At 32.5% G+C, this 27,127-nt stretch overlaps 1 protein-coding gene across 8 annotated transcripts in view; it reads right to left on the minus strand.

The window, feature by feature from the left end:
- The window catches only part of LOC118196463 (cell adhesion molecule Dscam1-like), a 1,288,074-nt gene that overhangs the window by 217,605 nt on the left and 1,043,342 nt on the right, over positions 1–27,127 (minus strand). For all 8 annotated transcript variants that reach the window (XM_085816870.1, XM_085816863.1, XM_085816868.1 and 5 more), the window contains 2 exons: positions 19,419–19,826; positions 6,308–6,469 (listed from right to left, as the gene is read on the minus strand). In XM_085816870.1, the coding sequence (XP_085672996.1) occupies positions 6,308–6,469; positions 19,419–19,826 (570 nt within the window). The remainder of the gene's footprint in view (positions 1–6,307; positions 6,470–19,418; positions 19,827–27,127) is intronic.

The raw sequence follows: 27,127 nt of genomic DNA on the forward strand, positions 1-27,127 counted from the left end.
AAATCGATTATAATTTAGCGGATTGAAACTAGAGTTGTATCTTAGATAACCTTTACTGGCGAGCAGAATCGATGAACTATAAAGCTGGTGCTTTCAAAATCATTAAAGCATGCGTAACGAGCACTTAAGAAGTCACTTAGATCAATGTTTCTGAAGTGCATTCCACAGAAAATGTTTAGTACAGTTGCCAAATTCCAATGTATTCCGTTTATTTAATGCAATTGTAATTGTATAAAAGTTTTTCTAGCCTACTACTTATGTGAAACAGATTTATTAAATAACCGCAAACGTTAATTTAAATTGCGAATGCTAAAATACTTCAAACTAGCCCTTAATAATAGATTCCTAATCATTCTATTAACTACAACTTATTTGGTAAAGAGGCCACGAAACTAAAATAAGTGGTAGAATGTTCTTCCCAAGAGGCAAAATGAAATGGAATTGAAATATACTTTTTAAACATAACGATTGCTAAATTTGATTGGAGAAATATATTCGTACAGAATGTTACAATTTCAGTATTAATTACCTCAGTTTTATTAGGGGATTAACTTTTCTACATTCACTCAATGAGAAATTAAACTTAATTTCAAATTGTCGGAAATTAAGTAATCGTGCATTTGTGCAAGATACGATATGTGTTTACAGATAAGATCACCTCTTGCAATAAGAATAAACATTTTCACAATTAAAATACACAATCTGATCTATGTTTTGTACAAAGGCAATCTTTGCTAAAGCGACCAATCAAGGTTCGAGACAATTCTGGAATTCTGTAGAGGTTGGGGTCTTAAAGTATAATTATTGGGAGTACTGAACATTATTGCCTATCTTTCCTAAAGTATTGGAATCTTGCAAAAGTGGTCACCAGGAGAAGTTTCACAATATGTTTTAATACATACCGTATAGTATTTTTCACCAAATGTTTTAGAGAAATTTTTATATTTCATCTACAAAGTGATAGTGGAAAAACTTACCTTATGAAACCTTAGTGGCCTATCTTCTCAATCAATCGAAATGAAATTTCAGATATTGTTATTTGAAAATATGCTCTCAAGATTGTGATGATTTAAAACCAAGGAGGTTAGAATAAATACTTAAGATAAATGATTAAAAGTAAAAACACAAATCACAAGAGCTGCAAATAACAGCTATAAATTCCATAAAAATCTAGGTTCATGAAAATGTGTAAATCGTAACTATACGACATGGTAAAACTTACAACACCAGTGGCAGTTCGGGCATTAATATTTGCTCTCAAATTCAGTGAAACGGAATTTAATAGTGTGTTTCGTAATTTTATCAGCACGCTGGTGTCTATAATAAGTCGCGAAGTCACGTTGTTGATATTTCCTTGCCTTCATTTTTTGAAGATAGACAAATTAGACAGATGTCTTGTTTTGCACCCGCTAAGTCTTTCTCCACCGATGGAAAGTTAAAAAGGACTTCGTACATTTTATACGAGTTCAAAAGGCCATGACGAAAAGATGGGACAGTATAAAACTAAAATAAATGGCCCAAATATAATAGAAAAAAAAGGCCTATAGAGAGAAAAGGAAAGAAGTAGAAAATTTCCTAAAATACGATTGTGTCCATGAGTGTAGACAATAGGGGAGGAAGCTGTGTTCATTTGCAAAAATTAGTGTCTTAAAAAGCAAACTTAAGCTAAGTTTAAAAAAAAAATTCTTAACATAGCAATGTGTTTGTTTGCCTTTATCTTGAGACCTAACTTCAAAAGTCACATAACATCACATAAGTGTACATATTATTTTAATTAAAGTAGCATTAACTATTAGCGTTCCCAAAAAATTCATGTATATTTCAGAAACACAGCATTTGACAAAATCATAAATGCATACACAGTGTGACAGCACATCAGCAAAAATAAATAAATAAAATATACAGTTCTTTTAATATTATGTAAATATAACATTTATTTGTTAATTTAGCCGTCGTAATTTATTTTAGTACTAGTATAACAAATTTAGGCACATGGTATTTATGTTTGCTCATACATGGAAAACATTTAGAAATTTTCGAAAGGCAACTCGCACTTTTTTCCTTAGTAAATTGTTCAGCATATTGCAAACAAACGATAAACGGCGTTGGAAAGATACACCTATGACGAAAATTGCTGGCGTAAATCATTTGTACATTGTAAAAGACCAATGATAACACAAGGCGTGAAACGGGGGGGGGGAACTTATATCAATTACAAGTTTTAAACGTGCCCATCTTCGCAGACGGAATCGTATGGTATGTGGCAGATTGTTGATAACAATGGCAAACATAATATCGCACGACGAAGCTATATTCACGTTTTGTGGCATCTTTCAATTCTGAGAAGCCTCTTGGATTTGATGCGTACAGCCTAGATTTCAGATAACCCCAGAATCAAAAAGCCATCGCAGTGAGGTTGAGGGATCTTGGTGATCATCCACCAGCAACCTCTCAAGAGGAGTTTCGGCTCACCACATATTTAGAATGCTCCTGTGCCACACAGACACTATACAATTAAAAACCTCCATGCCTTCTCTGGGATTCGAACCCTGACCCTTCGGTACGGCACTCAGGGTCGCTAACCACTACACTGGTTGGGCGGCTACAAAAAGTTTATATTTTTCGTTATCTAATATGCAACAAAACCAGAAGTTATGATAATCATGTACAATTTGTAATACACAGCTATTCTAATATTACTATTAACGAAAGATTTAAAGCATCGAAATATTTTGCAAAGGAAATTTATTTAATTTCAGAATTATCAAATTAATTCATTAGTATTACGATAATGCAATTTTAGAATTTCTTCTAACACATTACTTAAACGGATTATCAGGATTAAGTATATTTTCGTCGAAAAGCTCATGGTACTGAAGAACATTATACATTGCATCTGTTTAAACCTGTTTAAGAGATACTTACTGCTTGTGTAACATGTGTTGTATACGATATATAAATAAACAAAATTGTAACATCTATGTTATGTAAAAATTGGCGCATTTTTTGTCCTTATGTAAATACTGATACTTAGTTCAAATAATTTATCTCGAAATTAATGCTACAACTATCGTAAGTTAAGCCTCAAATATTACACCATGCGTCCTTTCAAGCAGAGGGGGTCGGATGAACTTCTCATTCTCTTTTATACTATTGTGTGGGTTGCGTCATTCGTTATTCCCGTTATTTTTAATATGCAATTCTTACATGAATAATTACTTCATTCGTTTTTATATGGTTAGTAATTTTAGAAAGATTTGAGGTGCATGTGATTTGAATGTTTTGCAGCTTACCAGTTTATATATGAACTTTTAAAAGCTCGGTTAGAGTAATTATCAGGTATCTGAATTCAAAATAAAGACTCCATAATATGAATTTTATGCAACTAATTATTTTGTTTATTATACTTCATATCTTGCTCAGATTTATATCCATATTTTTGAAACAGAGTGGGCTGTTCGACTTTTAAGCTAGAACTAAACAGCTTTTTCCGAAGAGGAAGGTAAAAAACTATAACTAGTTTCTTTAGCCATAAACGAATTAATTAAAATAAGTTTTTAAGTGTAATCGTCAGTTTCATTGTATAAGTCGTTCATTACATAAGTAAGGAATTCATTATATTTTTATAGTACAACTTTATCCCTGATTAATATAGCATTATTAAATCAATTTATAGCTTGTGTCTCATTTGTTCCAACATGTAATTATTTAATTTTTAACAAATTTTAAGTTGCCTTGATGATTTATTTCTTTTCTTCTTCAGCCCTAAATTTTTAAAATTAGACTGCAACTGTATGTTGGGTATGAACATGATGCATCATCGAAATCCAATCACATATATCATAATAACCAATCATGTGTATATATATATATATGTGTATGTATAATTTATTTACTAAAGAAATATTGATTATATTATCTCCTAATAATAAATTTAGTGAAATGTATCAAAATTAGGGAACCCAGAAGTATGAAATTTAGTTCCAAAAATTGTTTTTTAAAAGGAACTTGAATGTAAATCATGGAAAAAAGCTCTTTAAGGGGACTTGAATTTAAATCGTAAAAAAGATTTATAAGGTATTTGTATTTAAATCAAGAATAACAAAAATTCAATTTTTGAAAAAAAAGTTTAATAAACCAAGTAATTATCGTCATCATTGATCGGAAATTAGTTAAACAAACCAACTTCCGTTCAATGAATAGTAATTAATAAATGCGAAAATGTTTCTTCTTTTATTCAAGTAAGAATGAAGATGCCGAAGTGGCAAATTTAGTTAGGCCAAAATTGTAGTTCAGTTGAGTGATTGGATTTTTAGAAAACTTGAGACATTAAAGCCAAATTAGAGTACCAAAGAACTCATTCTGAATGTAGCATTTTCGCTAAGACAATAGAATCTTTAGAAATTTTGAGTGAATAGCCAAATTTTGTAGTAAAAATTACAAGACACTTGAGTAATTCCCCCCCCCGACACCCTCGCTTTTATGCATGTTAATTCAAGACTATTTTTATAAAAATAATAAACAGTAGTAATCTTAACTGGAATTATGAAATAAAACTCAAAGCAATTGAAATAAACATGAGAAACACAATAAAGAACTAATAATAAATAATAATAATCGAATAATAAACGATTCTATCTTTGCAAAACAAATGAAAACAAGTTGAAAAATTAAAATATATATATTAAAAAATAACGAAATGTACAATGTGAAATGTACAGGAAATACAAAAGGCCAGAATATGAATTAATTAACTTACATTTTTCTAGTGGGATGTCGCTAATGCTCTTCTTTTTCTTACTTACTCAGAAGGGGTGGTATAGGCCAACTATCAGAAATTCCGTTATCAGCAGTGGGGATACTTTGAGTTATTACAGGCGGTGAACTATTGAGAAGCTATTTTTGGTAAGTGAGAGGGACTTTGTATGTGGGAGGGAGGTTACTACAGAGTTCTTATGTGAGTGAAAACGTCTGTTAAATTTTGAATATACTAACTAGTAAATGAAAATTAATTAATTTCTGGCTAATTGTCGAGGAAGAAAAGAAGTAAAATAGTAATTTTCGCTGCCAACGATTTATTTGGCAGACTACAGAGTATGAAATAGACTCATTCTTTTTATTGAAATGAAACGACCGTCAGTGCCAAAAGAGATAATTGTGCCATTTCTTCCAGGAATATTACCAACACTGAATCAAGTATCAGAAGCCATTTCGAAGATGAATCAGGTGTAAGTTGTTCCATTTCAAAGAAAATTTAGTTAGGAAACTTACAATAATGCCGTAGAAGCACTTTCCGCTAGATCTTTGGATATTGAAATGTATACATGTACCACATATTACATTGGCCTTATCCATCTCAGCCGCTTACGTTTGCTTTACCATCATCAGACAATTATTTCGTTCCTTTCCTTTATTTATTAGAAAGCACTACAGAAATATAATTAAATACGAAACGGATATTTATACTTATTACTTAAATCGATGTATGAAACCTGAAATGAAAACACTGACACGTTGCTTAACACTTTTTTTTTTTTTTTGGCTATTTAGAAGCATTATTAAAAGGCATTCTGCATTAGTCCATCGCAATCATAAACAACAGAGAACTGGAATAAAAAATATTCGCTAAGCGGGGGGGGGGGTGTCTGCGAAGACTTACTCCTATTCGGAACTAAACGTTTTCGTTGTTTTTGTTTTTCCGTGATGTAAAAGATTTCTATCAATTTTAAGATTAATAGTCCACATTTAGGGAATAATATAGTATATTTTTTCCTCCATATGTTTTTAAATTTTTAAAATTTTTTCTTGTATTTCCAAGTGGCAAATTTCTATAGATTCTCTGTTAATCCTTAGATAACTAGATTAGTATAACAGTATTAAAGGATTCAGTTATCTTGATAGATATCTGGTTGCGAAGTTAACTACGAATGAATATCTCTTGAGGAACGAACTTTGATATATTAATGAGATGACTATTTTTAAATAACAGTATTAATTTATAGAACCTGTAATCTAAAACTAGATGTGACATCATACTTTGAACCAAATAGGTAATGAGACCAGTAACATTTGGCATTAAGATTAAATCATAGTTTCAATTTCTGTTAGAAGAAAATACATTCAGCATCTGAAGAACTACTTTATAACATTGAGCAATAAAACACATATAATTTCTTTTTTAAGAGAAAGGACGACTGTAAAATGTAAGAAAATGTTAGCCCATAAATGTTTAGTTACTGTATTGGTTGGGAAAGTAAAAGTTTGTATAAATACGTTTCTTTAGGAATCAAAATGTAAATTTGCTTACCAACAACTGATACGTATGTAGATGATGATGCAGTCTCTCCTTCACTGTCTCTGGCCACACATGTGTATTCTCCTTTATCTGCTTCTGGTTCAACACTTTGGATAGTCAAACTACCACCATGATTTATCTTTTGGCGATGGTTAAGAGGCAGCAGAATTCCACCTGATTATAAACCATAATTGCATAGTTAGTTTACATGAACATTCATTAAAATTCCAAACTGCTAATAATGAAAACCATTGCGTCTGAGTTTTAAATAAAACATAAGAAATCAATACACTGCGTCATTATACTCGTGTATTGAACTGTTCTATAAAATCTGATGTAAAAATTTGGAAACGGATCATTAAATTTCTTAGGTTTCATTAAGCTAACGCAGGAAATTTCCTCACTTCTATGTTAATTATTTAAGGCTAGCTTGAAACTGTTGGAATTATCATGCCCTTTCATTAATATACTGTAGCAAATAATGAAGTTTGAACTTGCATCAGGAAGAGAAGAATATTTACTTTATTAAACATTTGGTACAATATTCTTACCAACAACTGATACGTACTAGTAACAAAATCATATATTAAATTTATTAAAATAAAAACAGAAGTAAACTTTTCTTCTAATTTTTAGTGCAAATATAACACATGTTACCAGCTGCTCTTAAAAATTTTCTATCAGAATTTTCACTAAACATGATTCTTATGACGAGCCCCATTAGATACAGTCAGTGTCCCTCATGCTCCGTCGTAGCTAATTAATGAAGGGGGATTCTTATGAATCTGAATCTGAAACATTTCTTTTGCGATCAGGCCTCGATTTCCTAGAAACTTTACCTGTCATTCTTTATAAGTACCTGTGGCCTTTCGCTTTGATCGGTATAAAAATGGTGCGTAATACACAGACACCCGGGGGAGAAAATCAAAAAATGAAGATACATTCAACCTTCCTTGGATAAGCAATTTATTATGATATCGCAATGACAATCGATTTTTTTGGGGGGCATAATCAAGAAGGCATTTGCAATTATGACAGGAGAGTGCACTTATGAAATAGCATAGCAATATCATGAAAAGATGGCAGTCATTTTCTATTTAAGATAAATTAATTTATCTTTTCTTCCAAACGGTTTCCTATTTATTTTGTCTAAGTATTCTAGTTTGAAAACGTCGCTTTATTTTTTTTTTACTAATCGCTATATTTTTTATAAATAAAGAACACATGTCCTAAACCATGCGCTGGAGTAGGTAGAGATCTTGAGTCCGGAACTTAGGTTTTTCTCTTTAAATGTACACATGAAAGTTACTTTATTCTATCCAGTTTTACCATCAAAATTAGACCTCTGTTTACGACTTAATCTCGGAAACAGTATAACAAAGGCAGACGCAAAAGGAAACATGCCACCTTTTAGGACACATACGCAACAGGAGCGTTGTAAAAATGATATGAAAACATAATTAATAAGAAACGAAAAAATGAAAATAAAGTTAAAGGAAAAGGAGACGTTAAAATAATAATTCAGAAAGAACATAATTAAAGATATATAATGGGGAAAAAGAGGATTTGGAACTCAGATACAGATTCTGAAACCTAAAATAGTTGTACCTAATGTGCGGAGATGCTTACAGCATGATGAATTAAAAAAACGTGCAATGCTTAGTTTGAGTATGTGGGCATATGTTAAATGTGTGAAAGGAAACAAGCTATCATTTGTTTGTCCTCTAGTAACTGTAGTCTTGATAAAGACTGACCTTTATGTTGATTAGTTAAAGAATTTTTCTGTGCATAAAACCACTTGATATCATTTATTTTGACTAATTAAAATAATAATATTTATCATTTTTTAAAAATTGTAATTCTTATTGTTACTGTTTGCCTCAAATGTGTGACAATGTACCCGAAGTCCGGGACATATTGCAACAGAAGAAAAATTTTTAAAAAATGCTTGTTTTTCTAGGATAAAGAAAACACTGTGGAATGTTTCTTCTTGCATATGATGAATGAATACACAAAACATAATTTTTAATAAAGAAGTCATTTATGAATTAAAAATATAAACACTTTTCCAAATATTGTTAAAACTAACACCTATCTAACGTACGTAAATACTAATAATTACAAATATTTGACAGAATAGTTATTTCTGATCATTATTTTAAACAAATTTTTATCATTACTAATCAATATTTTCATCTTAACTAGTCATCATTCTCGTCATAACTAATCATAATTTCGTGAAGTAAAATTTTATCGACTTATCTTACAAATTAATTTTTAATAGAGAGAATCCATGATCAGCAGATAGTTTATATATAAAAATATTAGAACTATTTTACAATCGTGATCACAGTGGAGAAAGATGATAAGCAGTGAAGCGAGACTTGAAAATTATTTAAGTTTAGTATTAGCACCGTATAATGCCGTTGTCGTGAACATCATTGTGAGTTTAAGAGAAAATAATGAGCGGTTTGTTAAAATTTAGATCAGATGAAAAATCTTTTAATATATAGCATTTTAATACTATTTAGCACAGTGTAATAGGTTCATTTTACAATACTCAACATCCATAGAACGATCGTTACAACGCAGTTCAATCATCCATCTTTTTGAACACCAATCTCTCTCTCGTTGCCATTCCGTAACAGAGAAACTTACCTCTCATGCAGTTTGATCGTGGGGCGACAGCCGTTTTGCTCAACATCGCTATCCATAAAACGAGTCTTAACAATTTTGTTTGAATTGCTGTTATTTATGTGATTAATGCTGAAGTATATAAATCTCTTTCTCGTGATTTATAAATGCAAAAAATTGCAGACAACAGCTTACACTATAAAGCGAAGTTTATCAAATATGGCCAACTTAGCAACGATATCTCTCAAAAGAAATCTTCGAATTAATTAACTGAAAGTAAGTACTTATTTTTAATAATTTAAGCAAGTTTAGCTGCATCTTTGAACGCCTTTCCTATTTATTCCGCTGACATTTTAATATGTTATAAGAAGGAAAAAATTAAAATGCGAGAAAAGACGACAATGACAAATGTCAGTAAATAATGTTAAAATGTAATTAACTTTATTGCTTGTATAATGCTATTTTACAAAGAGCCCTTCCTAGAAGACTTTTAATGTAACCTTTAGTCAAATACTGCATGAAAAATGAGTATTCGTCAGCTCAGAGGTTCTCCAGTAAATTTATCATGAAGTTTAAAATTAATTCTGTCCATTGTAAGAGAAAGAACGTTACTTATAAAAATGCCATTTGTTCTGATCCGCAGAAATCAGATTTATCAACTAATAGTTATATATTTTTAGATTATATAAACACATACCTATATAGTTTATATTTAAAAGTTACATTGTCAGATACGAGATTTAGTGAAAATTTCTATGCAAATGGAAATTTAAATAAAAAATTCGATATATCAAAACTCACACTGGTGAGGAAAAGAAAAGTTATATATTTCTAAGGTTTCTTATATCCTCAACTTTTAAGCAATTTTTTTTTAATTACAAGAAATTTCCATCATTTTCATCATTAACTATTTAAATGACAGCATATTGTGAATTTCTATACGATTACTTTTAGTATCACATTAATGGCAACTACTGTATTGTTAGGAACATTAAAAACTTTCCTCCCAATAGAGCCAAAACGGAAATGCTCAACTATAATAAAAAGTGGATTGGATAAATATAGAGCTATTAAATGTAATGTTACGAATTTGATATTTAAAAAGCTAATGTTAGTTCAATTATAAATTAAATGGTTTTATTTCTCGCGCAGTGCAGCGCGTGACGAATATTAAAAGAAAGCTAAGCCGGAAAATTGAAAATACAAGAGCGCGTGCATTAAATAAATATATATCTCTTTTTGATTTCTAGAAAGTACTGGAAAATTCTAGCGCGTGATTTTAAAATCTTATAAAAGGAGGAAAACATCTCAGTTTGTAGTAGTTGCTTAGTTTGTTGTTGTTTAGAAAACTGCTCTTGTTTATTGTAGCGAATTCGCGGATTAGCGTTCTTTAGCTGTTTTGAATTACGTTCTATTGGACATTTGAGTAGTTAAAAGATAACTACTGTGAGATATTGTAATACTGCATGATAATTTGAGAAAATTTAAGCATTTTTGTTGTGATAATAATACATTTTTGTTCATTTTTCCTCGGTCTTGTGCATTCATTTCATAACGAACCCGTACGCACGCAACAATTTTTGGTGTCAGAAGTGGGATTTGAATGCCAATAACAAGAGCGATGGAAGAGCAATTAAGACAGTTAATATCAGCCTTTGCCTCATTTAAAGAAGAAGTTAAGGAAGAAATGAAATTGGGCCAAGATTCTGTTAAAGGAGAGATGAGATCCGTTAAAAAGGAAATGGAAGCCATTCACGAAAAGTTGTAAGCTGGTCAAGTAACTTTTAAAGAAGACATAAAGCTGTACAAGAAAAGATTGAAGCAGGTCAAGACGAAATGAAAAGAGAAATAACCTGCGTAATAGAAAGTAAATTTGAGGCTATGGAAGACAGAATAGGAGCTGTCGAAAATAAAGTCTGGCAAATTGAAGAAAAGGTTTCTTCTGTCAAAGATGAAATAGAAGATAGAGTGTCGGCTGTGGAGCGACGAGTCGAAGGAAGAGTTTCGGCCTTCCAACAACAAATTGAAGAAAGAGTTTCTGCCGTCCAAGGACATATTGAACAACAAATCGAAGACAGAGGTTTTCGCCGTCCAAGGACATATTGAACAACAAATCGAAGACAGAATTTCTGCTGTCGTCGCCAAAGAAGTTGACACTTTAAAGAAATTCGTAGCGACGGCAGGGAGCACTTCGGATGGTTTAAAATTTCTACCCATGTCTGTTCGTTCCTCTCTGAAACTATCGACATATGATGGGAGGACCTCCTGGCAGGTGTATAAGACACAATTTTATATCGTGGCAGATGCGAATGGATGGGATTCCCAAGCTAAGGCCTGTCATCTCGCCGCTTCTTTAAGAGCCGACGCAGCGGATATCCTTCAGACTCTTCCCGAAAACAAAATGTTAGATTTCGAAGCTCTGTCCGGCGCCTTGGAGCTGCGCTTCGGGGAGAAATGTTTAAAAGACTACAGCAGGCTCCAATTAAAATCCCGTCAACAGAAGTTCACCGAAACACTTCAGGAGCTCACCACGGATGTTGAGAGGCTGTCACATCACGCCTTTTTCGGAGTGCCCGACAGAAACAAGGGAAATCCTGTCCCTGCAATATTTCATCGATGGCCTCCGGGACTCTGAAATACAGAAAGCACTGCGAATGGCGGATGTTAAAGATCTGAAAAGCGCTTTAGTGTACGCCATGAAATTCGAGGCAGCCCAGCAAGCCACCCGTCGAGACCGCCATCCAGTCAGAGCTGCTCAGGTCCAGGAGCCAGGGGATCAAGTCACTGCTCGTTTAGACGATTTAACTAGACAACTGAACGTCTTGAGACGGAATATTGGTGACAAGAAACCGACCTTAAAGTGCTGGAACTGCAGTGTTAAAGGACACATACGACGAAACTGCAGAACACCCCAGGGTACGGATGTTAAAACCGCTCCTAACAAACAGCAGGGAAACTAATTAGTGGCCATCTCGCGGGGCGGAGGTTGCCAGATAATGAAAAGCCCCAGTTTAAAGCGCTTCAGATTTGTGCACTGAGAGGGTGCAGTAATGGACTTTTTATAATAGGACATATATATAATAGGAGTTCCCTGCAATATGACGATAGATACAGGAGCCAACGTTACCATCATCCGAAAAGATTTGGCTGAACAACTGGGAAGCAAACTTATCTGGACGCCGCTCTGCGTTACCCTACAGACTGTGTTACGACCGAAGAGCATCTGTGATGGAGATTAGCCGGTAGTCTCGTGGACAGAACTGCGGTAAGCCAGTAGAAAGAGTGGTAATTTCTTGTCCCAGTCCTGTTGGTTTCTGGAAACCACTAATGAGAAGTTATTAAGGATGGTTCGATTGAACCTCTTTACTATGCCGTCCGACTGGGGATGCAATGGCGTCGTTTGAGGTTTGTCCATGCTGAGTAGTTTGCATAGTTCTTTGATTACTGCCGAGGCAAAATTCCTTCCCTGATCGGAATGTAACTTTGAAGAGGCACTCCGAACCTGGAAATCCAGTGCTGTATCATTACCTCAGCTACTGTGACAGCCTCTTGATCAGGAACAGGGTACGCTTCAGGCCACTTGGTGAAGTAATCAATGACAACGAGTATGTATTTGTTGCCATCAGCAGCTCGTGGCAGAGGTCCCAAGATGTCAAAGGCGATACGTTCAAAAGGCGCCCCTACGTTGTAACGTTGCAGCTTGCCTCGGCTGCGTCTCTTCGGTCCTTTCCGACCTGCACAGGCATCGCAGGATCGGCACCACTTTTGCACGTCATCCTTTGCATTATTCCAGTAAAAGCGCTCACGAACTCTCTGTAAAGTCTTCATTATTCCAAAGTGACCTCATCATCCCTCATCCGATTCGAATTTCCGGTATAAGACGCCGTTTCGAATGTGAAGTGAATCCCAGAGTGCCAATACTGTTTGGTTGTAGAACTACAGATAGAAATGTCCTGCCAGGTAGGTTTTCTGGTTGATGACTCCATTAAATCAATTATGGGTTTCATGTCGCGGTCTTCCAGCCGGTCTTTCCTGACTTCATCATCACTCCAAATAACGCTATGTCCTCAGATGTAGAATGCAATTCGTTATTTTTAAAGTCCAAGGTAAAATTGTATTTCTTTAGAAAGTCCAATCCAAGTATGCAAGAATCAGTGATCTCTGCTACATATGCCGTGTGATGGTAAGCGGCACTTCCAAACGTGATGTTAACATTTACTTTTCTATCGATGTCGATCTTTTCACCGGAAACACTCTGTAGGGTAAAGCAGGGCGGCGTCCAGATAAGTTTGCTTCCCAGTTGTTCAGCCAAATCTTTTCGGATGATGGTAACGTTGGCTCCTGTATCTATCGTCATATTGCAGGGAACTCCTATTATATATATGTCCTATTATAAAAAGTCCATTACTGCACCCTCTCAGTGCACAAATCTGAAGCGCTTTAAACTGGGGCTTTTCATTATCTGGCAACCTCCGCCCCGCGAGATGGCCACTAATTAGTTTCCCTGCTGTTTGTTAGGAGCGGTTTTAACATCCGTACCCTGGGGTGTTCTGCAGTTTCGTCGTATGTGTCCTTTAACACTGCAGTTCCAGCACTTTAAGGTCGGTTTCTTGTCACCAATATTCCGTCTCAAGACGTTCAGTTGTCTAGTTAAATCGTCTAAACGAGCAGTGACTTGATCCCCTGGCTCCTGGACCTGAGCAGCTCTGACTGGATGGCGGTCTCGACGGGTGGCTTGCTGGGCTGCCTCGAATTTCATGGCGTACACTAAAGCGCTTTTCAGATCTTTAACATCCGCCATTCGCAGTGCTTTCTGTATTTCAGGGTCCCGGATGCCATCGATGAAATATTGCAGGGACAGGATTTCCCTTGTTTCTGTCGGGCACTCCGAAAAGGCGTGATGTGACAGCCTTTCAACATCCTTGGCGAGCTCCTGAAGTGTTTCGGTGAGCTTCTGTTGACGGGATTTTAATTGGAGCCTGCTGTAGTCTTTTAAACATTTCTCCCCGAAGCGCAGCTCCAAGACGCAGGACAGAGCTTCGAAATCTAACATTTTGTTTTCGGGAAGAGTCTGAAGGATATCCGCTGCGTCGGCTCTTAAAGAAGCGGCGAGATGACAGGTCTTAGCTTGGGAATCCCATCCATTCGCATCCGCCACGATAGAAAATTGTGTCTTATACACCTGCCAGGAGGTCTTCCCATCATATGTCGATAGCTTCAGAGAGGGACGAGCAGGCATGTGTAGAAATTTTAAACCATCCGAAGTGCTCCATGCCGTCGCTACGAATTTCTTTAAAGTGTCAACTTCTTTGGCGACGACAGCAGAAATTCTGTCTTCGATTTGTTGTTCAATATGTCATTGGACAGTAGAAACTCTGCCTTCGATTTGTTGTTCAATATGTCCTTGGACGGCAGAAACTCTTTCTTCAATTTGTTGTTGGAAGGCCGAAACTATTCCTTCGACTCGTCGCTCCACAGCCGACACTCTATCTTCTATTTCATCTTTGACAGAAGAAACCTTTTCTTCAATTTGCCTAACTTTTTTTTCAACCACATCTATTCTACCTTCCATAGCATCGAATTTGGTTTCTATTATGCAGGCAATTTCTCTTTTCATTTCGTATTGACTTTCTTCAGTCTTTACTTGTACGGCTTTTATTTCGTCCTTAAAAGTTAAGTGACCAGCTTGAATGCCTTCATCTCTTCCTTAACGGATTCTTGGCCCAATATCATCTCGCCTTTAATTTCTTCTGTAACGGAGTTGACGGCTCCTTCCATCTTTTCTTGGAAAGCAGCAAATGCAATCATAATTTTCCTGAATTGTTCTTCCATCGCTCTTTTTATTGGCATTCAAATCCCACTTCTGACACCAAAAATTGTTGCGTGCGTACGGGTTCGTTATGAAATGAATGCACAAGACCGAGGAAAAATGAACAAAAATTTATTATTATCGCAACAAAAATGCTTAAATCTTCTCAAATTATCATGCAGTATTACAATATCTCACAGTAGTTATCTTTCAAATGTCCAATAGAACGTAATTCAAAACAGCTAAAGAACGCTAATCCGCGAATTCGCTACAATCAACAAGAGCAGTTTTCTAAACAACAACAAACTAAGCAACTACTACAAACTGAGATGTTTTCCTCCTTTTATAAGATTTTAAAATCACGCGCTAGAATTTTCCAGTACTTTCTAGAAATCAAAAAGAGATATTTATTTATGTAATGCACGCGCTCTTGTATTTTCAATTTTCTGGCTTAGCTTTCTTTTAATATTCGTCACGCGCTGCACTGCGCGAGAAATAAAACCATTTAATTTATAATTGAACTAACATTAGCTTTTTAAATACCAAATTCGTAACAATATTAAAATGCGTAACGTGTGGGTATATAAAATATGTTGAAGGGGATTAGCATAATATGCATTCTGTTTGCTGAAAACCATTTTAAAAACATTATTCCAACACTTAGACTATTTTTTATAACAAGAATATGTATTATTTATTTATATACAACTATACTATTCTTAAGCAAACGTAAGATTTTGTTAAAATTTGTAATTGAATTTTTGGAAATCAGTATTAGCATCTGAAATAAAAAATACCGGTAAACATTTCGAATCACTGTGAGAAGCAGTATTTGTTTTTGTGTGCGATGAATCCAAACATTTAGGAGTTTTTAGAATATGTATGCCTTTTAAAAGCAGTGCTATAAATTTTTAAACAAATGTAGAATACTTAAATACACATTTTTAATTACATCATGTTAGTGTAACTAATTTATTATTTTACTTATTATCTAGAGAATTTTAAGTTTATATATCTCTCTTTTGTTCAAATTTTGTATGTGCATATATTCTAGTAAAAATGCTGTGACTGAAACAAAGTATTAAAAACGCTATACACATTTAGCATTCTTTCAATAAACAGTTAAAAGTATTCGCACTCAAATGTTTTTAATTTGTTAATGCAACAAATCAAGCAATAATGCAGAAACATTTTATTTTTCTAACGTAACTGAAAATAACAACATCGGGAAAAAGAGAGGAGGAGAGTGCAACAGAGCATACGAAACTTTATCTACAATATGTAATCTCAGAGCAAAAGAAAAATAAGAGAGAAGAAAACACTATTAACAAAGTTGATTGTCTCCCAAACACAAAGAAAACATCTGGGGAATTCTATCAAGATTAAATTCTTCGGTGATAGTCTTTTCTTTATCGCATTTGTTTTTAAATGGATTAATGACTTAAAAGATAAAAATAATTTGAAAAATTTCAGGTTCAAAAATCAACATTTTCAAAGCAAAGTCATCTTGTAATCAAAACTGTTGCGAACTTTAAGTCGGGCGAAACTGTTATCCTGGGAAAAGTCGACTTCGCATTCAATTCAAGTTCTAGATTAAAAGATAAGTTCGTAAATGGGAAAAAATATGATAGGAATCTATATTTTTGTTCCTTCAAATTACAATTGAGTTTAATTAAAAAATTTTAGATGCCTTAAAGGATTATCATAACAACATTGGAAACTGATATTTTATAAAATATTTTTGTTTCTCGGGTACTAAGAGAACATAGCATAAAAGCTGTTTTAATTCCTTTCTCATAAGCTAACGTAAGAGTACAAAAAATGGAACAGTTATATAGAAAATAGTTATTTGTATATAGCCATACTTAAATAAAACGGAGTTTGTTAAAAATGAAAATAGCAACTGAGCGTCAAAAGAACACTTGGTGTAAACTAGCGGAGGATATATTTTTACGTTACTTGCAGCTTAATGAGAAATTAGGAATAAAAAAAGACTACTGAGTAAAAATTTGCTTGACTTCGTGCTATCGATTTCTTTCAGAGTTGTTCTCTTCACATTCTTCTACGTTGTATAAAAATATCTCTTACAGAAAAGGCTTTACTATTTTCAATAATTTAAAAAGACTGCGACCTCTTAATATACTTTTTACCCCGAGGTAACATAAATGAAAGGAAATTTTTCATAAAATTAAATGACGCTTAGGCTCTGTTAGCTAAATAAATCTCATTTAAAAAAGTGGAAAGAGTGAACTCCAAATATTTGAAAGAGAAAGAACAGCAAATGGATTCTTTTTCAATATATTAAGGGGAGGGTTGGAGTCTGAAATGGATTTAGAAGTATTTCTCTAGAAGATTGCTCATTCCTATTCTTTTGCAATATGAATTTCTCAAATACAAACCCGCAACGGAAACTGCTCAAATTGTTTCCGATGGACGTAAAAATAAAAAGATGAATCAAGGAGAGGAATTTGCACCTGAAATAGAGCAATCATACTGAAGTAAGAATAGCAAGAAGAAAAATAAAAATAATACATAAATATATAAATATAATAAAAAAGAAATAAGAGCAAAAAATGTCGAATTTTCTTCCCAGAAGTGACATCTAGAATCGATCAAACTTTCTCCTGGAATGCATAGTGAAATTGGGACAGAGAAAAAGAAGAAAAAATATTCTCGTTTCACCTAGCATTCAGAAAAACGTCGTAGAAATATACAAGAGGAGGTTAAAAATAAATAAATAAAATCTTTAAAATCGAGAGAACTATTTTTAAGAGAAGGACAATGAATGCAAAATCTCCCTTAAAGATGGAGGATCGAGAAGAATACTCGCTTGATTTTTCCCTTGAAAGGAGAAGAGAAAGACTGGAGACATGCGAAAAGGAGGTACACTGGAAAATTACTTCCTGTGAACAGAGCATAGAACATAAGTAAAGGGAAAGCATTCTTTTCCCCATCCCTCCCTGATGCAAAAATCCCACACAAAGATGTGAGGAAAATGGAAATGAAAGAAAGATGAACAGAATTTCTATTTTTAAAGCAGTAAAAAAAGATCTATTTTCCTAAAAGACAATCTAAGGAAGCAAATAAAAAATCTCCAAGAAGAACGTGGTTTCTCGGAGAGGCAAATAAGTAAAACATAGGGCCTTGTAATCTTCGTTGCCGTCTAATTCTCCTATCGTGCAGAGGAGAAAGTAAGAAAAGTTCGTGAAAAACTTTCCATGTTTGTTCGTGGATATGGGATTTTATTTTCTTGTGGTAGACACTTGAAACATGATATAGGAATTGGAAGAAGAAACGTGGTCTATGCCTTGATTGAAGTTGGAAGTATTTGGAGAACTTTATCAGTTTTGGTTAACGGAATTAGTTGAAAATATATAAATAGTTTCATCTCAAAATATTGCTGTACTATCAAATGGTATTGGTTCCTATTTTTGACTCGAAATGTGTAAAACCTAATTTTTAATCCCTGTAATTAACTGCAAATACAAAAAAAATTGGTTACCTTTTTATCAATTCGTATCGGTAGTTAATAACAAAAACAAATGTTGTCAAGCCAAAAATATGTAAGATTTACAAAACTGTGATTATTTAAATTCCTGTTAGCATATAGAAATTTAATTCGAATAATTTAATTAAATTTGGAATTCAGATCTGTAGCTTGTAGAAATTTAAAAAAAATTAACAGATAAAGGAAATAGCGTACAGAAATGGAAAACAAAAAATGATGTACAAAACTTATCTGTTTGCGCAATGTTAATGAGATCGAGTCCAATGCTATCAATCTAGATTGTTAAAATTGTTAAGGGAATTACTCACCTTCGAAAATAACAGCATATTTTCATCTTACCCAGTAAGATCCAAAAGAAAACGTAGTTATCCGCAGAAGAATAAATTGCCTTGCCCATAAATACAAATTGAAACTTTTACGTTCGAGAAATACTGCATTGTGTTCGAGAAATACTGCATGTAAATATCATCGAAGATGGGATACAATGGACCACAAATTTATTAATCATAAAATATCTTCTATTTCAATATAGTAGCTGAAACTCTTAGATGTCAAAAGCGAAACAACCAAACTTCATTCATAGTGCATTTATAAAATTACTTGAGAATGCAGATTTGCATGTGTAAAAATGACAAACAAAATCCCTTCCTTTTCAGAAGAAAATATTTATTTTTGTGTTTTATCCTGAAAACAAGAAACAAATGTGTAATCTCCCTCTAAATGGATAGAGTTTTATTTAAAAATCAGAGATTATCTTTTTGCCTAATTTTAAATTTTACGCTAACATGTTTCTCTTCCAATTTGAGGATCTCTGCTGAATGTAAATTAAAATATTCAAACATACAAGATAATCTGAATCTTTATAGCGTGTACTTCTTTTGCGCCTTGGGGGAAATTACGTAGAGTTTTTATGTTAACATTATGAACGCATAGTTTGATATACTGTGTAACACAAATTAGTTTTTTTTTTTTTTTTTTTTTTTTTTTTATACTGTGAATTTTCTTTGCAAATATTGATAAACAGAAGATTTTCCTCTGACCAGGATTTTTATGTAGCAGTATATGTATGATGTTTCGTTGGTCTACTGTCGATTATTAATTAATATTTGCTTCCTCTCAAGTGTTTATTCGCTTTAATGTACTATGCATTACGTCAATTATAATCAAGTTACCTTTGAGCCATCGGATTCCTTTAATCGGATGACCTCCATAAGGGCATCTAATGATCAATTCCTCTCCTGAAATGGCAGTCACATTTGGCATGCGTCTTACAAATGGTGGGCCATAGATATTGAGTCGACTAGCATGATGGACAGACCCAACATCATTGCTCACGTGACATTGATATTCGCCACTGTCCTCCACTCGTGTTTCACTGATATTCAGGAAGCTAACCACATGTCCAAGCTCGCTGACGTAATCCCCAGCTGTGATACGGGGGCTCTGACCAATCACGGATCCGTCCAAATACCACGTGACTCGTGGAACTGGATTTCCTGTAGATATACATTTCAGGGATATCGCTTCTCCCGAATGGGCAGTGTGTTCGGGAAATACTGAGATTAGCGTTGGTGCTACATCTGAAATAAAGAACGAAGAATATTAAGTTAATTTTAGAAGAAATAATTAGGATATTAATTATGAAATGTATCACTTACCAATTTCTATACAGGACTAATCACCGTTCTTTTTAATTAGTAGAAAGAATTTTTAGGAGAAAATAAAAATGATGCCAGATTTTCCAGAAGAAACATATAACTGAAATCAACATGCATTTTATCCCAACATAAATAATTCCTAAAATAATTCTGGAAATTTTATATATAAATAAGTGGTACTGATAATCCTAAATTCAGAAAAATTTCCATGTTCAGATATTCATTTATTAAAATATTGTAAGAGAAAATACGGCTTTTTTTATTTCCTTTTTAATTTAATGATATATTATTCACTCGTAAGATTTCATATCTGGTGCCTTCATTTTATTACATGAATAGTTTGAGTCACAAACGAGGATGTTTTAGGCTCATGATGCCTTAAAACTCTTCAGAGTTTCTTCTTGAAGCTGAAATTCTGAATGACAGTTTTCTGAAAGAAGAAAAGGTGAGAAAAGAAAAATTGGAATAACACGAAACAGTGAAACATTATTACAATAATTTGGGACAACTCACGCAATTATACGCTACAAGTTTTGTAAGTTATAGTAATGCGAAATACAATAAAAATTTGCTTGCATGAAAAACAATATAATTGCTCAGTTGATTTTCACTAGTTTCTAATGCCTTATAACTTCATAAAGTCTCAATCATCTTCCCCACTTTCTTTCGTAAGTAGTTCATCAAATAGCTAAATAAAATAAAACCGCTCATAACCTTAAAAACAAACATACGTTTGTATTTAAAACATTTGAAATTTCATAATTACTTATATCTAATTTCACGTAATACAACTTTATACTTTTTATCAGTTTAGAAACAAAAACTCTACTATAAATTAAATATTGTTCTTAAGTTTTGATCTGTTATACTTGATAAAATATATTCAGTACATTATTATTAGAAAATATAACTTTTGTTTACATTTTCAAACATTACAAAAGAAAAAAACACGAAATGGGTCTGCAAACTGCTGGCATTATCCACATCAACAGGATACTTATTCTAATTTTACAAAGTTTCTGTTTTGACATGAATAAGAATTAATACTGATTCCATAATCTCTAAGTGTCTCAGTTGTAGAGCTATTCCGTACAAAAAACAATCAAATTTTCTTCACTCTTTTTATAAATGATAAGACAGAGGGTTAAATCTTAATTTGCAGCCAGAAAAAAAAATAAAAAAATGTAAAAGGTGCACCACCAAACTCTAGTTAATATTATTTTCACAATTCAAATTCGCATGCTCATCGCGCTGTTATTGGATATAACGTAAAGCTGTACGTATTTTCATGTAGTAAGTTATGTTTGTAGAAATTGCAAAACGATAAAGTAAAAAACAAGCTTAGACATCTTAAAACAGATAAATATAGCCCTTAGTAAACGGTAATTAAACGCTTATCATAGATACAAAGCAAATTTTATTTGCTATTATCATTTGTTTTCTGCATGCATTGTGTCAGGTGGTTTTTCTACATGTATTGTGTACGAATAAGGGGTGACACCTCCTTAACACCCAGGTACAGTTCTAACTTCCTTTCACTGTTTTTCAAATTTATGTGATGGTTCATCGAAATCCTGTCGTGTGAATTGCTTTGAAATAGGCTTAAAAGTGTCAGAGATATTTTTTTTAAGACTGATGATCTGTATCAGGATGGTAATCAATTTTGCAAAGCTTAGTTCTAAGTTGGAAGCCGTCTCGATGGCACAAAGTAAAAGAAAGGTCGTGTATATTCATAATCAGTAATATATTTAAATAACAAATTTTAATATGTATTAGTTTTATGCTAATATAGCAAAGCATTAATAATGCGTTATGTTATGGAATTTTTGCAACTAATAGTTAATATTAAAATGCTACTGATGTTTGAAAATTTTTTAAAATTTCATATTCCAATTCAATAATTTAGAAATAGATATGTTCTCCATTTAAACTGGTATTGCTACAATAAACTTTGAATTTCTAGATAAGAGAATCTTAGTGTCATGTACAGAATCATAAAAATACCTGCAGCAATATCTATGCAGTCTATTTGTTATTCTCCATACCATTTAGCTCCTGGAGTTTACTGTTGCTATGCAGAAAAAGACAAAACAAGTTACGGAGTCTTGTCCTTTTCGAAATTCCGTTCCAAATAGAGGCCTTCTACGATTTTCCGATGCAGTCAATGTTTATCTATTTTATAAAAGGGACCTCAGTTTGGCTTTGTGTTTACTTTCTAAAGTAGCACAATTCCAAAACAAGTATCCAACGCAATTTTCTATTCCTTCTTCTAGGCTTGAATTTAAAGAAACAGTTTCCGCTATTCTTCTTTTAATTCAATTTTTTTTTCTTGAAAATGCTTTCAGGGGAAGATTTCAATAGTCCTTATCGCACTGATTTTCAAGCATTTTTAATTTCCTGAAGTTGATGAATATCGTAAAAGCTTTTACTCACAAGCCTGTAATTTAGCCTCTATTTAGTAACTGTCCTAATAAAAAGTTAAACAAGATGTTTCGTTTTCTTATTTTACCTACCTACAAAAAGCAGAAAAATTTAAGAAAACTGTAAACTTATTTTCGCTTCAAAGTAATTTTCTGCTGTAATTTTCTCAGTCTCTTTGATGAATTCAAAAGATTTCTTCGACGTTTTTCATTCCATTTTTCTTATAAAATATATAAAAATACAAATTTGCCAGAGAGCGGCTTCTACTTATGCCTGGTATTTTAAATGAACACTTATTTAAGAAATGATAAAACACTGCTAATTCCCCCCCTCCTTAGTATATTTATCTAGAAGATCATAGCGAGTAACTTATTGCCTTCCAGATATCTTTCTGCATATGGAAATAAAAAGTCTAATATTTTCTGAAAGAATTACTGCATTTAACTTTCACATTAATAACCTGAATGAGAGGTTTTTAGGAAGGGATTTTCGAGGGGGGTTTCGTAACTTAAACATTATTAGCATTTTATTATCATTACTCTTGGTTTAAAAAAAAAGGCTACCCATATAAATTTATAAGAATAATAATTTTATACTTTTGCATTTTTTAGACTTTTCAAATTCGTTTATTTGATATACTTAAATCTTTATTGAAATTTATTAGAAGTTGTATAATTAGTAGTATTTGGGTAATTTTTATCTTTAAACTTATTTTTTTTTCGTTTGAATATTTGAAGTCTGATATTATTCCTTTCAAGACAGAAATTATTTATCTCAAATTAATTAAGTACACGTCCTTCTAGAAGAGATGAGTATTCATAAGATTTTTTTTAAGATATAAAAAAGTATAAAGAGCCTTGGGATTACAAAGATAATTTTGCACTGTAAATTAAAAAAAGAGTAATTAAATACCCCAAAGTCAATTTACTAAAAATATTCAGGATAGATTTTAGTTAATGCACGTACTTTGAGAGAATTTTGTAAATTTTTCGTATGAATAAAGACTTTTAATAACAAGCAGTAAAAAACACCGAAATTTTACCTAATTATGATGTCAAGAAAGATTTAAACTTCCCATTAATTGAAGAATTTATACTTCTGATATAATTGTCAGATACACAACGAGATAAATATATTTTATCATACCATATATTTTAATATTTCATTTATGCAACTAAGTTTGCTTTAATTTCCCGGAGACAGTGTTTTCTTTTTGTCTTCCCCTCCCCCCCTTCAATGGTGGAATTTAACGTTATAGGTGTTGGCCAGTACTAAGGTACTAAGGAAGCGGTGGTCGCTTTATTATGAAGGCACATAATAGGTGGGCAACCGTTGCCGCCTATGAAAGAACAGACAATTTAAATATATGTATTCTCCGAGATTCGAACCCGGGTCACTAACAGCTTTCTCATCTGTTACCTGAAATATGGAATACCAGGTCCAAAAATTAAGCTTAGCTTATAAAGATTCGTATGAATAAATAATAATCATCCTAAAATAATTAAATAAAGAGTGAAACGTTTCTGTTGAAACCATTGCTTACAGTGGTTTTAATAAGTAAATATCTTTTTCAAATTATTCCCTTTCTAGTGATTGCGTATTTTACAAAATCAATTAAGTTCTAACATTTCTTAGGACGTAAAATTCCGTTTAGTCCAAATTTCAGAGCTGCTTTAGTCATGGCTTTAGGTTTCCAATACTTCTATAACACATAAACTTCCGTGTTTCTGTGCTTTTCAAATGTCCGCAATAAGGAAATATTTAAATTAAATGGATTAAATATGGTTTATAGTATTTAATTCCAATAACTGATAAGTCATCTGAAATTATTCGCATAAATTGATCCATGAGGTCAAATAAATAGGAAAAATATATGAATTGCGGATGAATTAATTGCTACTTAGAATGATATATTCTTCATCTGAAATTTTAACATCAAGAAATTTTACACTTTTTTAAAACGAATCTATTTGAGTTGATATGGCATTTTAAATTTTCTACGACTTTCGATAAAAATGCAAATTTTACGGGCATAGTAAAGGACTGTTTTCTCCAAAACGCATCTTAAAATGGACTCAGAAATTAACATTTTTCGTGATGTCTTCATACATATATACATACATTCACACATGCATGTATGTATAAATGTATCTCGCATGACTCAAAAAAGATTAGACTATTTAATCACTCTTTGGATAACTCTTAAAGGATTAATTGTTTTAAAATTAATTAGGTTTTACATTAAATTGTATTTTCCCTTTTTGTTTTTAAAGAGTAAAATTTTAATTAAATTTCAAAAAACTTTTAATGCATTTTCCTTGACTAAAAAATAAGTCTAAATTTTTCTTAAAATATTTAAAGTTTTTCTTTTGGTTTCAAAATTATATTTACGTACAAGATTTTTGCCTTTGGAGCGATTAATTTCTTGATAAGGTTTTTTAGTTTCGCCAATGAAGCCAAGATGGCAAACCTGTACATACCATTATGTAACGCCTCAAAAATTTAGAGTCTAATGAGAGTGATGGAAGTTCTTGATTACATTTTGTGTGCTATAAATAGGTTTTCCAAGTACATTTTAATTCATTGGATTATCTATTTAAAGCTGCACAATTTTATTTAAGAAATTATTCACTAAAGTATTTTGTTTTTACACTTGTGTTTTTTCACTTTCGTTTTCAAAACTTTTCTAAGAATAAAATTCTTTTTTAAGATTATTCTAAAATTTTATTATGTTTTACATTAAATAATTTTATTTATTCCCTATTTTTGTTTTACAAGGGTAAAAAATTTACTTTAATTTTTATTAAATTAGTATTTTTTCTGTTTCTTCGACTAAATATGTAAAAAAAAATAAATTAAAATTTTCCTTGAAATATTTTAAATGTTTTCCTTTTCGTTTCAAAATTACATTTACGTACAAGATTTTACCCTTTTGAGCGATTAATTTCTTGCCAAAGTTTTTTTTTTTTTTTTTTTTAGTTTTGCCAATGAAAACAAGATGCCAAAAATGTACATATCTTCTGTATCACCTCTCAAATTTAGACTAGAGTCTAATGAGAGTTAAGGGAGCTCTTAGTTTCGTTTTGGGTGTTCTGAATAGGTTTTTCAACTACATCTTAATGCACTGAATTTTCTGTGTTAAAGGTTAACATTTAAATTTAAAATTTTCTTTTATTTTTTCACTTTCGTTTTCAATTCTTCCAAAGGGATAGAATTATCTTTATTTAAGATGCTTCTAATGTTTCTCATTAGAATTTATTTTTCTTCTTGCTTTGGGGGATAGGTCAGAATTTTCGGGTGAACTATTATAATTATAATTTAAATACATTGAAATGGTTCTTCGTCTAATATCCTGGATACAGAAAAGCAAGGATTTTTGTAGAAGAGAGATTTCAACTAATTTCAAATTTCCTCCTCCCTGCTGAAGTGACATTGAGATTGATTGAATTCCTCTTCTGTTTTTATTCATTTTTCTTAAAATTTCATAATTTTTGAAGAGGTGCTTTGCTTATTTGAAATGCTTTGGTTTTAACATTTTTAAATTTATTGTTGCATTTCTATGATTATTTGAAATTTATTAATTATGAATTAATTTCAGGTCTTTGTGAAACATTAGTTCTAATTTCTTACTTTATGTCTTTAATAATATACTATATATATTTGTGTGTGTCTAAACGTGCACCTTTGCCTGGCTTAAAAGTCCTTACTCGGTCTTAATTTTCGCAGTCATTGGTTGTAGTCCTATACTTTTAATCATAGAAGTGATTTAAGTAGCTAACATATTCATGTTTTAGCATTTGGCATGTTAAATTTATAAAATAAATTTTGACCAAATAACGAAATTTGACTTTTAATGCTGACTTTCGGTTTCTGTATTTATATTTTGGAAGTTTTTATACACATTATGAAAAAATAAAACTATAAGAAGTTTGACTTCAATTCGACAAAAAAGGGTCCAAAGAATTTAGTTTTAAAATGTTCTGTTTTTGATGCCATTTTCAAACTGTTATGAGAAATCGATTAATTAAGTTAAAATAGTTCGAGAAAATATGTTTAAATGGAAGTCAGCAAAAATGCGCATAATTTAATATGATGTACAATGAAGTCATGTGGTTACCACATCAGATTATTTTGTATATGGCTACAAATCTAATGCTGCTAGATAAATCAAGGATAAATCAGTAAGATTTCAACATATCCAGCAAATCGTAAAATACCCTCAATAACCAATGTTTGGGTGCTATTTTACATTAGCACTGGAAGTACAATTCCTAGTCATGGAATGATGAATTTGTCGATGTGTATAGAAATTTTAAAACGTAGGAATGACAATCCTTGAAAACCTTTTCAGTTACATTTCAGCATGACTTGCCCCATGTCACAATTCGAAATCTCTCAGAAGGTTGCTGATGAAATATACAGTTGTGCTAGATTGGCCTGGAAATTCTCTAGACTTTAATGTATCGAGAACTTGCACTGCATTCTCAATGAAATCTTATCGAGAATGATTATATGACGAAAACGCGCATAAGTTGTAGAGTCATTAGGTTAACTGGAAGCAGAAAAGATGAAAAATTTGCAACCGCCTTCGCCGGGAATCAAACCACGGACCTCTGGAATACCGGCCCAGCATGCTACCGTTACACCACGAAGGCACGCTAGGGAAGTGGGAGAAATACCTTATACTGCCCTTTTTAAAGGGCGACTAGGGCAAACTCTGGGTGCGGAGAATCATCATCCACAACTCTTTTAGTTCGGGCCCCACTTGTAGAGTCATTAGGTTAATTGGAAGCAGAAAAGAT

Source organism: Stegodyphus dumicola, chromosome 5, assembly GCF_044657685.1.
Source record: "Stegodyphus dumicola isolate Sdum_Otavi_A_Nest chromosome 5, ASM4465768v1".
Classification (NCBI taxonomy): Eukaryota; Metazoa; Arthropoda; class Arachnida; order Araneae; family Eresidae; genus Stegodyphus; species Stegodyphus dumicola.